General features: G+C 39.3%; 1 protein-coding gene across 1 annotated transcript in view; it reads left to right on the top strand.

The window, feature by feature from the left end:
* Gigyf2 (GRB10 interacting GYF protein 2) overlaps positions 1–12,570 on the top strand; it is a gene marked incomplete at its 5' end in the record, with an annotated part of 99,949 nt that overhangs the window by 74,007 nt on the left and 13,372 nt on the right. Inside the window, 4 exons of the mRNA XM_013519902.1 lie at positions 1,476–1,637; positions 2,661–2,816; positions 8,761–9,000; positions 11,689–11,811. Coding sequence (XP_013375356.1) covers positions 1,476–1,637; positions 2,661–2,816; positions 8,761–9,000; positions 11,689–11,811 — 681 coding nt within the window. The remainder of the gene's footprint in view (positions 1–1,475; positions 1,638–2,660; positions 2,817–8,760; positions 9,001–11,688; positions 11,812–12,570) is intronic.

Genomic DNA, 12,570 nt, shown 5'->3' with positions numbered 1-12,570 from the left:
ATTCTGGAGGAAGAAGGAATATTGAGTTTTGGTTTTAGTGCCTGCTAGAAGAGGATTTCTGTATAACACCTGGTGTCATTAAGATTTCTGGGTTCTCATGACCCTGAGGGAGTCTTGTTTCAATTTTACACTTACTGGAGTCTTCATCCCCTGAAGTAGTGACAGTCTTTAGAATGCACAGAATGTGGAAAGGTTCGTAGTTAGGGTCTGTTTCCATAAATGAGTGAGAGTCCATAATTCTTAACAGTTCTCAAGTGTCTTCCAGTTTCTCGGTTCTTTGTAAGGGAACAAATAGATCATGAATAATAGGATCATTCAGGAGTTTGCAGCCTTGTGGGTGTAGGTGAGGAGATGGGCAAGGAGCACTTACAGGTAGTCAGGAGAACGCGGACCAGCTACCCAATTGGAGAGGTGGGATCAAGAATAGGGTGATACTTTTGATAGACAATACCCCAGTTAATTTTCACTTTAAGGAGTTAGTGGGATTTAGCTCATTTGAAGGGTTTAGGGACAACAGAGTCCAAGGAGGTGAAAAGTGAGTTGCAGCTGAAGGAAGTGTTGTGCTAGTAATAGTTAAAGAAATGTATAAAGAAAGCCGAGCAAAGTGGTGCATGCCTGTAATTAGCACTTGAGTGGCCAAGGCCGGAGGATCACTGCAAGTTTGAAGACAGTGCAAGTTTGAAAACTTGGAGTCACTGTACTTTGACAAAAGATGAGAGAGGAGATTAAAGAAGCTGGCACCAGCCAGTCATGAGGCTATCGTGAACATATCATGTGAAAGCGTTCGAACTTCTTTAGGGTGCAAAGTGCTGTCAAGTGTAAGCCCAGGAGTGATTTTTTTGGTAAGGATTAGGTTTTGAGGCAGCAGATACAAGCAGAGCTACATATGGGAAAAGTGGATAAGAGACTTAGAAATGTGGGTCAGAATGGTGGAGGCCTGAACTATAACTGTGGCAGTTGGACTGGAGATTATTAGGTGCTAGATTTGACTGGTATTGGGAACTGTAAATGATAGTTGATTAAGTGATTAGTTTTCAAATATAATTTCACACACTAGTAGCTTTATGACATAGCTATTGAGATCTTGTAGCCACACTGTTAGATCTTCACTCAAAAAATTCTTTGTAGGGATGAGTGAAGAAATAGCAGACATACCACCGCATAAGAATTCTGATGTTATTCCTATGTTGGCCACTTCCTGTCCTGTATCTAGATGTGGTGTAATTTAATATGAGATGAGAAAGTGCCAAAATGGAGAGCAGAGTGCGTTCAGTTTGGAAGAACATAAAGCCCTTGTGACTGCTGTGACATGACACCTGAGATTGCATACAGAGTTTCATCTAGGTATAGCACAAGTAACAGTGAGTGGCAGGGCCTGTTCCTCTCAGCCTCTCCAGAAGTGCTGGCAGCTCAGTGCTTTTGGGTGATTCCGTGCTTGGTTTTAAATTTCTGAGAATACTCTCATGTCATCCCAGCTAGAGCAGGAGAGGAGAGAGGCAGAAATGAGGGCAAAACGGGAAGAGGAAGAGCGGAAGAGGCAAGAAGAGCTCCGGAGACAGCAAGAGGAAATTCTTCGGAGGCAACAGGAAGAAGAGAGGAAAAGGAGGGAAGAAGAAGAGCTTGCCCGAAGGAAACAGGTATATCTGTGGGAACTGTGCCCATAAAGGTAGTGCCTGGCTTGGGACTTAGGTGATCATCTCTCTTCTGTGTCAATTCCAACAGAATTGGAATTAGAACCTTCAAAGGTTCACTTGGCTTTAGAAAGAACCTCTTACCCACCAGTACCCACTGGTGGGATATTATTCATGCTTGAAAGTGATTTCCTTTGCATAGTTTCCTGTATTTTATAAACCAACTAGATTCTAGAAATTCTGCCTTTATTGCTGAAAATATGAAATAATTTTGGTGCATAGCATTACATTTTTTTTTGAAGTCAAATGAGCTTCCATGAAAAAATTCTGATAACTTACATATTAACATAAAATTTACCATCTTAGCCATTTTAAGGTTGCATTCTGTAGACCACTGAAACTCTTTACCCATTAAACACAGAATCTCAGTTCCTTCTTCCCTAGCCTGTGTAACCACCATTCTTCTGCCTCTATGAATTTGACTACTCTGGGTGCCTAATCATACTATATTTATTTTTGTCTTTGTGTGACTGGTTTATTTTAGTTAAGATACCATGTTGTAGCATGTCAGGATTTATTTCCCTTTTAAGAATGAATAATAGTCTGTTACATGTAGATGGTGCATTTTTGTTAACCCATTCATCTGTTTTTGTTTTTGTTTTTGTTTTGTTTTTCTCCGGTACCGGGAACCGAACTCACGACCTTGCACTTGCCAGGCAGGAACTTTTGCCGCTGAGCTAAATCCCCAGCCCCAACCCATTCATCTGTTGATAGACCTTTGGATAAGTTCTACATTTGGCTATAGTGGCATAATGTTGCTATGAACATGAGTATATAGATATATTCATATTTTAAATACAATTTCTAAGAAAATTTCTAATGTACCCACTCCCCCAACTCCTACACTTTTCATATTTACTATTAATAGAGACTTAGCACATAAGCAATATCTTTTCAGATTATAGCATAATATATTGAGTGATAGAGCCAGAATATCACTTTCCCCCTCCTGGTCTTTTTTCTCTTCAGGAGGAGGCTCTGCGTCGCCAGAGGGAGCAAGAAATTGCATTAAGACGACGAGAAGAGGAAGAAAGGCAGCAGCAAGAAGAAGCTCTTAGAAGGCTGGAAGAAAGGAGAAGAGAAGAAGAAGAAAGGCGGAAACAGGAAGAATTGTTACGCAAACAGGTAGCCAGATGTTTGTTCTTCTAATTGGTTTCTTTGAAGGTGAGAATTGTTCTTAGAATGCTTTGTTTTATTTTGTTTTTTTATTTTGGTACTGGGAATTGAGCTCAGGACCTTGCACTTGGCCAGGAAGGCGCTTGTGCCAATGAGCTATATCCCCGGCCCTAGAATGCTGATAGTACATCTCAAAATTTTTCAGGTTCCTAAAAATTACCAGAAGAAACGTAACAAACTTTTGTGACTGTCTTAATTACTGTCCTCATTGCTGAGACAACACCTGACCCTAAACAAGGAAAAATTTATTTCAGCTCACAGTTTGTAGAGGTTTTGGTCTACAGACCGCTGCTTCCAAGGCAGAGCAGCATGGCAGAGGAGAAACAGCAGGTCATGGCGTGCAAAACAAGAGGCAGCAGCAGAAGCAGCTGGTATTCTTTCTATCCTTTTGTGTTTTATCCAGGCTACCTACCCTTTGAGCAGTGCCACCCACACCCAGGATGGGGCACCCTTTGTCTCAGGATCACACCCTTAATCTCAGAAGTTCTGAAAAGCCCCTCTTAGGAGTGCTTTAGAGGGACTTCTAGATATAAGCCATAACAGTCACTTAAGTCTAACTATTTTTTTCTTCAAATGGAAACCTATTTTCTGGGCAGGTGGCTCATATGTATAATTGTAGCACTTTGAGAAGCTGAGGCAGGAGGATCCTAAGTTTGAGCCCAGGCTGTGCAACATAAGAGACTTGAAGGCACCCTACCTTGAAAGATAAAAAGGGGCTGGAGATACAGTTCAGGGAGAGAAGGCCCTGGGTTCAATCCTCTCAGTATAGGAGGAAAAAGAAAAAGAGAAACCCGTTTTCTTGGGGGGAAATAGAATGTTTCTTGTTTTTGCACACCTCTGTGACGAAAATGAAATGGATGTTTGCTTTTTCATTTAACAAGTTTTAGACTTAACACAAAATGAACATAATAGTATATCAGATTCCAATAAGCCACACAGTGGTGTTTTTTTTTTTTTTTTTTTTCCCACCCAGTTTTTATTTTTGTTTTTTTGTCTTTTGGAGACAAAAATGGTCTTGTTATGCAGTTTAGGCTGGCCTTGAGCTCACTTTGTAGCCCTGGCTGGTCCTGAACTCGCAGCGATCCTCCTGCCTCAGCTTCCTGAGTGCTGGGATTACAGGCATGTGCCACCATGCCCAGCAATAATTTCTTTTTTTGTTTTTTGGTTTGTTTTTTTTTTTGCGGCGGGGGCGGGTGTTTCTTCCGGTACTGGGAATCGAACTCACGACCTCACGCTTGCCAGGCAGGTGCTGTGCCACTGAGCTAAATCCCCAGCCCAATAATTTCTGATGTAATGATTTTTATGTGTAGCATTGGATGAAGATCTGATTTCATTTTTCTGCATATGAATACCCAGTTTTAGCTAGCACTATTTTTCTTTTCTGTTGGTGTCATCCTTTGAAACACTTAGTGTTTTATTTTTGATAATGTCTCATTTATTTATTTTTTCCCTAAAATTTAATTTTGTCTCTTTCAGATGTGGACTTCTTATATTTTATATGCATGTTCCTTGTTAAATAAAAGTTTTATAAATATTTTTCCCCAGGCTATGACTGGTCTATTGATTTTCTTAGTGGCATCCTTTTTTCTTTTTTCTGTGGAGTACTGGGGATTGCAACCAGGGCCTTCTTACTAAGTGACATTCCTACTCCATTTTTCTTTTTTATTGTTGAGATACTTCAGTGAGTTACCTAGAATGGCCTGTAACTTGGAATCTTCCTGCCTCTGCCTCTTAGAGTCCCAGAGTACTGGGATTATATGTGTCAGCATAATTGGTTAGTGGCAAATTTAATGAACAGCAGAGATTTTTAATTTGGGTGATTTTTTTTCTAGTGTGCTGAAGATTGAATCCAGGGCTTTGTGTATACTAGGCTATATCCCCAGCCTAGTTTTTCTTTTGTTTCTTTTGGGGTTTTTGTTGTTGTTCCTTCTTTCTGAAATATCTTTATGCACTTGCAGATCATTAAAATATCTCCGTTATTTTTCTGAAAGCTTTATAGTTTCAGTTTTACAAGTAAACTTAAATTGTTTCTTGTATGTGTATGATATGAGGAATGATTTGTTCCAGCACCAGCTTTGCAGTCCTTCCTTTCTCCACTGAGAGTCTTTGATGCTTTGGTCAAAATTAGTTGTATAAATAGGTTCTTTTTTGGACTTTTCTCTTCCATGGATCATTTTGTTTGTTTTTATGCAAGTAGTACACTGAATTGATTTCATAGTTTATTGTTTCTTCAATTCAGGTTAGTATGTCTTCCAGCTTTGCTCTTTTATTTAAAACTGCTTGACTGTCTTTTTCCATTGCATTCATATTTAAAATCTTACCGTTAATGTCTGTACAAATAAGTCTATTGTGATTATAATTAGGATTATAAATCTGTAAAGTGAGAGTAGGCATTTAAGATATATTGAGTCGTCTAGTCTCTGAACATAGTATATTTTTCTCTTTAGCATTCTGGTGGTGGGTCTTTTTTGTTTGTTTGTTTGTTTTTGTTTTTGTTTTTGTTTTTTATTGAGAGGAAGGTCTCACTGTGTGGTGCTAGGTCACCTTGAACTCACTTTGTATCCTAGGCCAGCTTCAAATTATAGCAGTGCTCCTGCTTCAGTCTCCTGGGTCTGAGATTACAGACAAGTGCCACCACATCCAGCTACATTCTGTTTTTATTACAGATGTTATGCAGTCTTTGTTATTTGAGTATTTTTAAGCTGTTAATGAATTTTTAAAAATTATTTTCTGTTCTTTGTTGATCCTATGTAGAAATGTAATTTGGTTTGCATGTGTAGATTTTGTATCCTAAGACCTTGTAAAACTCATTCATTGCTTATAATAGTACTTTTAGTTGATGCCTTAGAATTTTCTGTGTAGTTATCTCTCAGATAAATAGGAACAGTTTTATTCTTTCTTCTAAATAGAAGTAAAGTGGACCTTTACTTCTTTTATTATAGGGAAAAAATATATATTGGTTTACCATTAAATATGTTGAAAGTGTGAAGATAGCTCAGTGGTACCCAATATGAACTAGGCATATGCAGGGCCCTGAGATGAATATGCAAGAATAAATGCCACAGGTAGTACATTTTCAGCTGCAAAATTGAAATAACCTACCTGAGGGTGATTCAAACAGTAGATGATATTGTTGCTGGACACACCGGGGTGGTGTGGCAGTAAGTCTTTTACACACTTGCTTCAATGACTCATGCCATTAGGACTCAGGAATTTGGGATAGTACATCTTTGTACAAAGTGTATCTAAAAAAGGAGCAGTCCTTTGCTCATATTTCATTCTTTTTGTCTGGGAAGAATTATTTTACTAGTCTCCTGAAAGATAACACTTTGGCCTAAAATCAGATGACTACTCCTATTACGCTGGGAGCTTTAAAGCAAAATCAAGCAGAATGTGTGTGTTTGTGTGTGTGTGTGTGTGTGTGTGTGTGTGTGTAGTACATAATAATGCTTACTTTTCCTTACGTGGAATTGGTCTTACTTTCTTTTTTAATCTGTTGTCCCTGTCCCCCCTCCCGCTTTCCTTCATCTCTTGATCTGCTTTCCCTTTGAGAAAGATCTGTCTCCCTACTTCCTATTATCTTTTATACTTTGGGTTTCTCATATGAGAACTCCTGTAATATTGAAGCTTGTGTGTCGGATTTACTTCACTTAACATTATGGTCTCAAGATGCATCCATTTTCCTACCAATGACTCAAGTTTACTTTTTTTATGGTGGAGTAGTACTGTTCTCCATTGTGTTTAAATAGCACATTTTCGTGATCCTTTGTTGATAGGCATAAAGCCCACTTTCAAGTTTTAGCTGTTACGAATTATGCTGCTATAAACATGGTTATGTGTGTATCACTATAATGTGATGTCTTTGACTCTTTGGGGAAGATGCTAAGAAGGGGAATAGCAAGGTCAAGTGAAATTTTTGGTTTTGTTTTTTGAGGAATCCCTACACTGATTTGCATAGTGGTTGTACTAGTTTATGTTCCTACTAACAGTGTAGAAGTATTACTTTTTCCCCCACAGCCTCTCCAGCATTTGTTATGGTTTGATTTCTTAATAATGGCTATTCTTTCTGGGCCAAGATGGAATCTCAGTGTTGTTTTAATTTGCATTTCTATAATGGCTAGCAATGTTGAGCATTTCTTCATGTATTTATTGGTCATTTTTACTTCTGTGAAGTATCTGTTCATTTTGCTTGCTTATTTTTTGATTGGGTCTTTTATTTTGGGGGGGTGTAATTTTCTTGAGTTCTTTATATATTTTAAGTATGAGTCCTTTCTTTGAGAAATCACTGGTAAAAAGTTTTTTTCCCGTTCTGTAGATTGTCTCTTCACTCGATTCTTTTGCTATGCAAAAGCTTTTTCTTTTTTCTTTTTTTTTAAATTAGGTTTATTAGTACATTTTAGGTATACAGAAGCTTTTTCATTTGGTATGATCCCATTTGTTGTTTCCCAGGACTATTTCCTTATGTAACTGGGATTCTGTTGAGAAAGTCTTCGCCTGCATCTATGACTTCTAGAGTTTTATCTGTTTTGTCTTAGAGTAGACTGTTTTTCTTTTTCAACATTTAGTTCTTTGATCCATTTTTATTTTAGACATGGTGGGAGATACAGGTCTAGATTCAATCTTCCGCATGTGGATAGCTGGTTTTCCCAATACCACTTATGAAGGATGCTATCTTTGCTCTGGTGTATGTTTTACTCCCCTTTGTCAAAGATCAAGTAGTTGAATGTACTTGAGGTTGTTTCTGCATCCTCTCTTCTGTTCTTTTGATTCTTATGTCTGCTTTTGTGTCAGTACCATGCTGTTTTTATGTAATACTGTATAACTTCAAGTTCAAGATGATGATGCCCCCTCGTTTGCTATTTTTACCCAGGATTAATTTTGCAGTACTGGGTCTCTTCTGGTTCTGTATGAGTTTTAGGATTGGTTTCTCCAGTTCTGTGAAGAATGAAAATTCACTACTTTAAATATCCAGTGTGGTTGTAAGACTTTGTCTGCAAGGAGGAAGCTGAAAGGAGTGGTTGTTGCCAAGGTAGATGCAGAAGCTGCCTCAGAATGACAGCCAGCTGTGGCACATGTACCATTGTTCTAGTTCGCTACCATTAGACTAGAAGCAAAGAGGAGAGATGGATGGGTAAGGGATATTTGGACATAATTAAAAGGCAGGGGAGTATTTAACCTCCTAAGGGGTTTAAGGCCCCTTTTCTTGTGGCTGCCATCTGACCTAAGTTTTAGAGAATGTGTTACCTGGGTGAGACAGAGCACTGCAGGTACACACAGACTCTGCAAAAGTGAAGAAACTTTCTTAACACCAGAGGGCGTAGTGGAGTAGTTTTAAGGGAATAAAGCAGGACAAAGATAAGCCTGGGGAGAAAGGTCGTGGAGGAGAAGGATGGGTCAGGGAGTGATGTTTCAGAAGACTTGTGGACCACAAAGCCGAGAGCTGGGGATGAAGTGGTGTTGAGAACTTGCTGTGGTTCCAGAACGGGCTAAGGCTTTCACAGTTATTAGTCTCCTTGCCTGGTTTTGGTAACTCCTTGTGCCTAGCACCCTGAAAAGCTTGTTTGACCCATGCTGAGCAGTGTTTCCAGGAGACTTTCTGTAGCTGGAGGCAAGCTATTCCAGATCAGGGCTTTCACAGTGACAGACTTCTAGTTCCTTGAGCTTTACTATGAAAGTCGAGTAGTATGTTAAAGTTGCATCCATTCAGGAGCGTGAGAGGCCTTCGTGGCTATTATATTTTGAAAGAAAATTCACTTCTGCCTATCTCATTCCTACCAGGGTTTCCTGCTTTCTCAGATATATACACCATTTTATAGAGGCCTTCAAAAGTGATTCAGAGTTTTTTCTTACAATTAATAAAATGTTTTTCCTTTTTCTTTAATTTTCTGGAAAGGAAGAGGAGGCTGCCAAATGGGCCCGAGAAGAAGAAGAAGCAGCCCAGCGTCGATTAGAGGAAAACAGGCTGCGAATGGAAGAGGAGGCTGCCAGACTCCGGCATGAGGAGGAGGAGCGGAAGAGGAAAGAGTTGGAGCTGCAGCGGCAGAAGGAGCTGATGCGCCAGAGGCAGCAGCAGCAAGAGGCCCTACGGAGGCTGCAGCAGCAGCAGCAGCAGCAGCAGCTGGCACAGATGAAGGTAAAGCCAGACACCTGCCAGAGAAGCCACTTGCTAGCACACGTTAAGTAGATACTGGTGTTGTCTGTAAAACTATCAGTAAGTATTATGGCCAAATAGTCGGATCATCAACAAAATAAAATAGAGTACATATACTTTGTGTTAGGTATTTAAACAAGAAAGGAATAAATAGTAGTATCGAATATGGATAGTGATGCAGGGAGAAGCAAGTCAGTCTGATGGGGTTCCATATTTGTTGGCATACTGTTCTGTACCAGTTCAGAGTGCTTCAGATGAAGTGAGACAGCCTTTGCCTTCAGAGAGTGCATGGACTTAAAAGGGGTAATTGCCAACTAGGGTGAATGTTTACATTTTTAAAAAAGAAACTTACAACAGTGACAGAAACATTGCCAAGAATGATGGAATAAGTGTGTTTGAAGTGAGGCCAGGGTATTTTGAGAGGGATCAAGGATAGTATTTTACTGTAATTTTAAAAATTTAAACATTCACCATATATTTTGATCACACTTCATACAAAAGCAGTAGGTATATCAGCATCTTAGTGTAAAAATAGGAGTCAGAACATAGGGCTTGTTTGCACTGGGGATTTATTGAAAGTTAGATTAAGAGGTATGAATACAGAGTGTGTTTTAGGAGGATTCAAAGCATCATCTGGATTAAGGAATAGTGAAGGCTGGAGAGAATGTGATGGCCAGGGAGAGAGAAGGGGTCTGATGCCAGCGGCAAGCCTGGGTCTTCGGTGCTTGGGACTATTCATGAAACTAGAGGAACTGGGAAAGGAGGAGCAGGTTTGTGGCATGTTCTGCATAACCTCATGCTGGATCTGTAGTTAGCAATGAGCTGTAGTCTCCCTTGTCTTAAAGCAGCTCAGGATAAAGATATATGAAGAAGAACTTAGAATCTAGTGTAGTGTATGGTGATGAACCTATGGCATGCATGTTGTTTTTTTTTTTTTAAGCAAAAGATGTTACTGTATGAGTTGTATTTAGATTTTCTAAACTAAAGCCTAAATATGCAGCTTTTTTTTCTTTCTTTCTTTTTTTTCTTTTTGAGACAGGGTCTTGCTATGTAGTTCAGACTGGCCTTGAGCTCACTTTGTAGCCCAGGCTGGCCTCAAACTCACAACGACCTCCCGAGTGCTGGGATTACAGGTTGTGCCACCATGCCCGCAGTACGCAGCTTTAATTGCAGTGTTGCCACTTCATGATAAATAAGTGGGATTTGAGTTGCAGTTTATGCACTCCCTTCTAAAAGGTTTGCCATCACTGCCCTAATACCTATCATATATTCTGCAAAATTTGCTAAGGTTTGATTATGTTCAGTAGTATTTGGCAGTACTGATGACAGTTTAAACTGTTTATGCCCTTATCTTACCAGTGCCACACTTAGCTATTTCTGTTGTAAACCTATTAATTATTTTGGCATTTCGTTTGTTTTGACTTGTGCTCATATATTACTGTCATTAAATATACTTTTTATTGCTTTATTAAATAATTGTATTATATTTTAAAAGTCTGGTTAGTGTTTTTATTGTTATTTTTGTTAGTTTAAAATTCATAGGATGCTCCAAATTAAAGTGTATCATTTTCTGGCCAAGAAGAGCAAGGGATCAGCTGTGGTGGCACATGCCTATTATCCCAGCACTTGGGAGGCTGAGGCAAGACGATTGCCATGAGTTTAAGGCCAGCCTGAATTACAGAGCAAGACCCTGCTTCAAAAACAAACAAATAATAAAAAAGAAGAGCAAGAGATTCTCTTAGAATAACCAGGCTTTGAAAACTCAAGTTTTCAGGAGCCACTTTTTTTTTTTTGAGTATCAGGAATCAAACTCAGGACCTCATGCTTGCCAGGCACTGTGCCACTGAGCTGTACCCCTGGCCCAGAAGCCACTTATTTATATTCTATTTTAGTTAGTAATTAATTTTAAAAGATAAAAAAAGTGTTTTTTGTTCATTTGTTTTTGTTTTTCTTCCGGTACTAGGAATCGAACTCACGACCTTGTGCTTGCCAGGCAGGTGCTGTGCCACTGAGCTAAATCCCCATCCCCCCTGAGTCCTTTTATTTTTGAGAGTCTCACTAAATTGCTAAATTGCCCGGGCTGGGCTTGAACTTGCAATTCTACCTTCCACAGTGGTAGGATGATAAACCTGTGCCTCAAGAATGGAATTCCAGTATTGATTAGAAGCAAGTTAATGCTTATGACTAGATACCCAGCCTGGTTAGCAGTGGCTGATTTTCAGAAGAATACTGAGAATTAGGCCTACATTTCCTATTAGCCATCTATATCAGCTCCCTTAACAGAAGTCATTCCATGTGCTTTGTTGCCATCTTGCATTAAAAATCCTCAAGTTAATTTGGTTATACTTTTGTTAATTTTGTTTTCTTTACAACTGTGTGTGGCTGTATGTCAGTCCCATATGTAACGAAATGATAGAGCAAATATAAGTGCTTGTTTGTTTTTAGATGTTTCAAAATAAACTTCATTCTAGGGAAGTGCATAAGACTTAGGCAAAAAAGGCAAACTAACTGAGAAAAATAGTACGCAAAAGGAACAGACAAGGAAATTTGAAAGGAATGTTGTAAACAGAATTGAGGGCTATATGGTGTTCTGATTGTGCATAACGCATGCAGCCTGTTTACTGGGGACATGTCCTCATGAACTCTCCGGCCATTCTCCTTTTTTGTTAGCTTCCTTCCTCTTCAACGTGGGGCCAGCAGTCTAATACAACAGCATGTCAGTCCCAGGCCACACTGTCGTTGGCTGAAATCCAAAAATTGGAAGAAGAACGAGAACGGCAGCTTCGAGAAGAGGTAAATTTTTAAAGTAAGAGTTGTCTGGCTTAAGTGTTCTGGAGGATATAGTGTGCACGACCGGTTAGCGGTTCCTGAAAGCTGTCAGAACTGCTGTGTGTCCGAGTGGTATATTCATTGTTAAACTGGTCAGCCTATAATTTGGTCACCTTGGCAAATATGAAGGATCTATTGGGGATAATTTTAATATTGGGTAACATAAATGTTCAGTTTCCTTGAACATTTTACTGTAGCTCTTGAGAATAGCTCAAATATGAAAGAATGTGGATTCAGAATTGTGGGTGCTTTTTGCAAATAATTCTTTTGCAAATTTGTGGATTAAAATGTAGACTACATTTTTTTCGAGGGGTTTTAGTTTCCCTGATGAGCATAGCAAAACTTGTAGTAGTCAGAAATAAAATATCTCTATGTTTAACTATATCCCAAAGTTTATCATTAGGATAGGGAAGATACAAACATGGAAAAGGGGAGGAAAAGGAGTGACGCTTTTGTCAGAGATGAGAAAGTAATTCATGAGGCCGGTCGTTAGACTCCTCATTCATTGATGGATTCATCCCCTGGTAGCTGAGTACCAACTCACTCTCAGTCTGGGGATGTGGCTAAGTCTAAATTCTGTAGTTGCAGAGAGATAGGCAGTAGGGTTAAATAAAACATGTAGCATATCAGAAGATGAAAAGTGCCAGTGAGAAAAATGAGAGGGAAAGGTGATAGAGCGTTGGGGGTCATGGATGGAGTTTGGGACTGGTATGATGGACTGTC

This window comes from Chinchilla lanigera, unplaced genomic scaffold, assembly GCF_000276665.1.
Source record: "Chinchilla lanigera isolate Chin_1 unplaced genomic scaffold, ChiLan1.0 scaffold00052, whole genome shotgun sequence".
Taxonomy (NCBI): domain Eukaryota; kingdom Metazoa; phylum Chordata; class Mammalia; order Rodentia; family Chinchillidae; genus Chinchilla; species Chinchilla lanigera.
The sequence above is the reverse complement of the archived record's forward strand: the minus strand, read 5'-3'. Positions and strand labels throughout refer to the sequence as shown.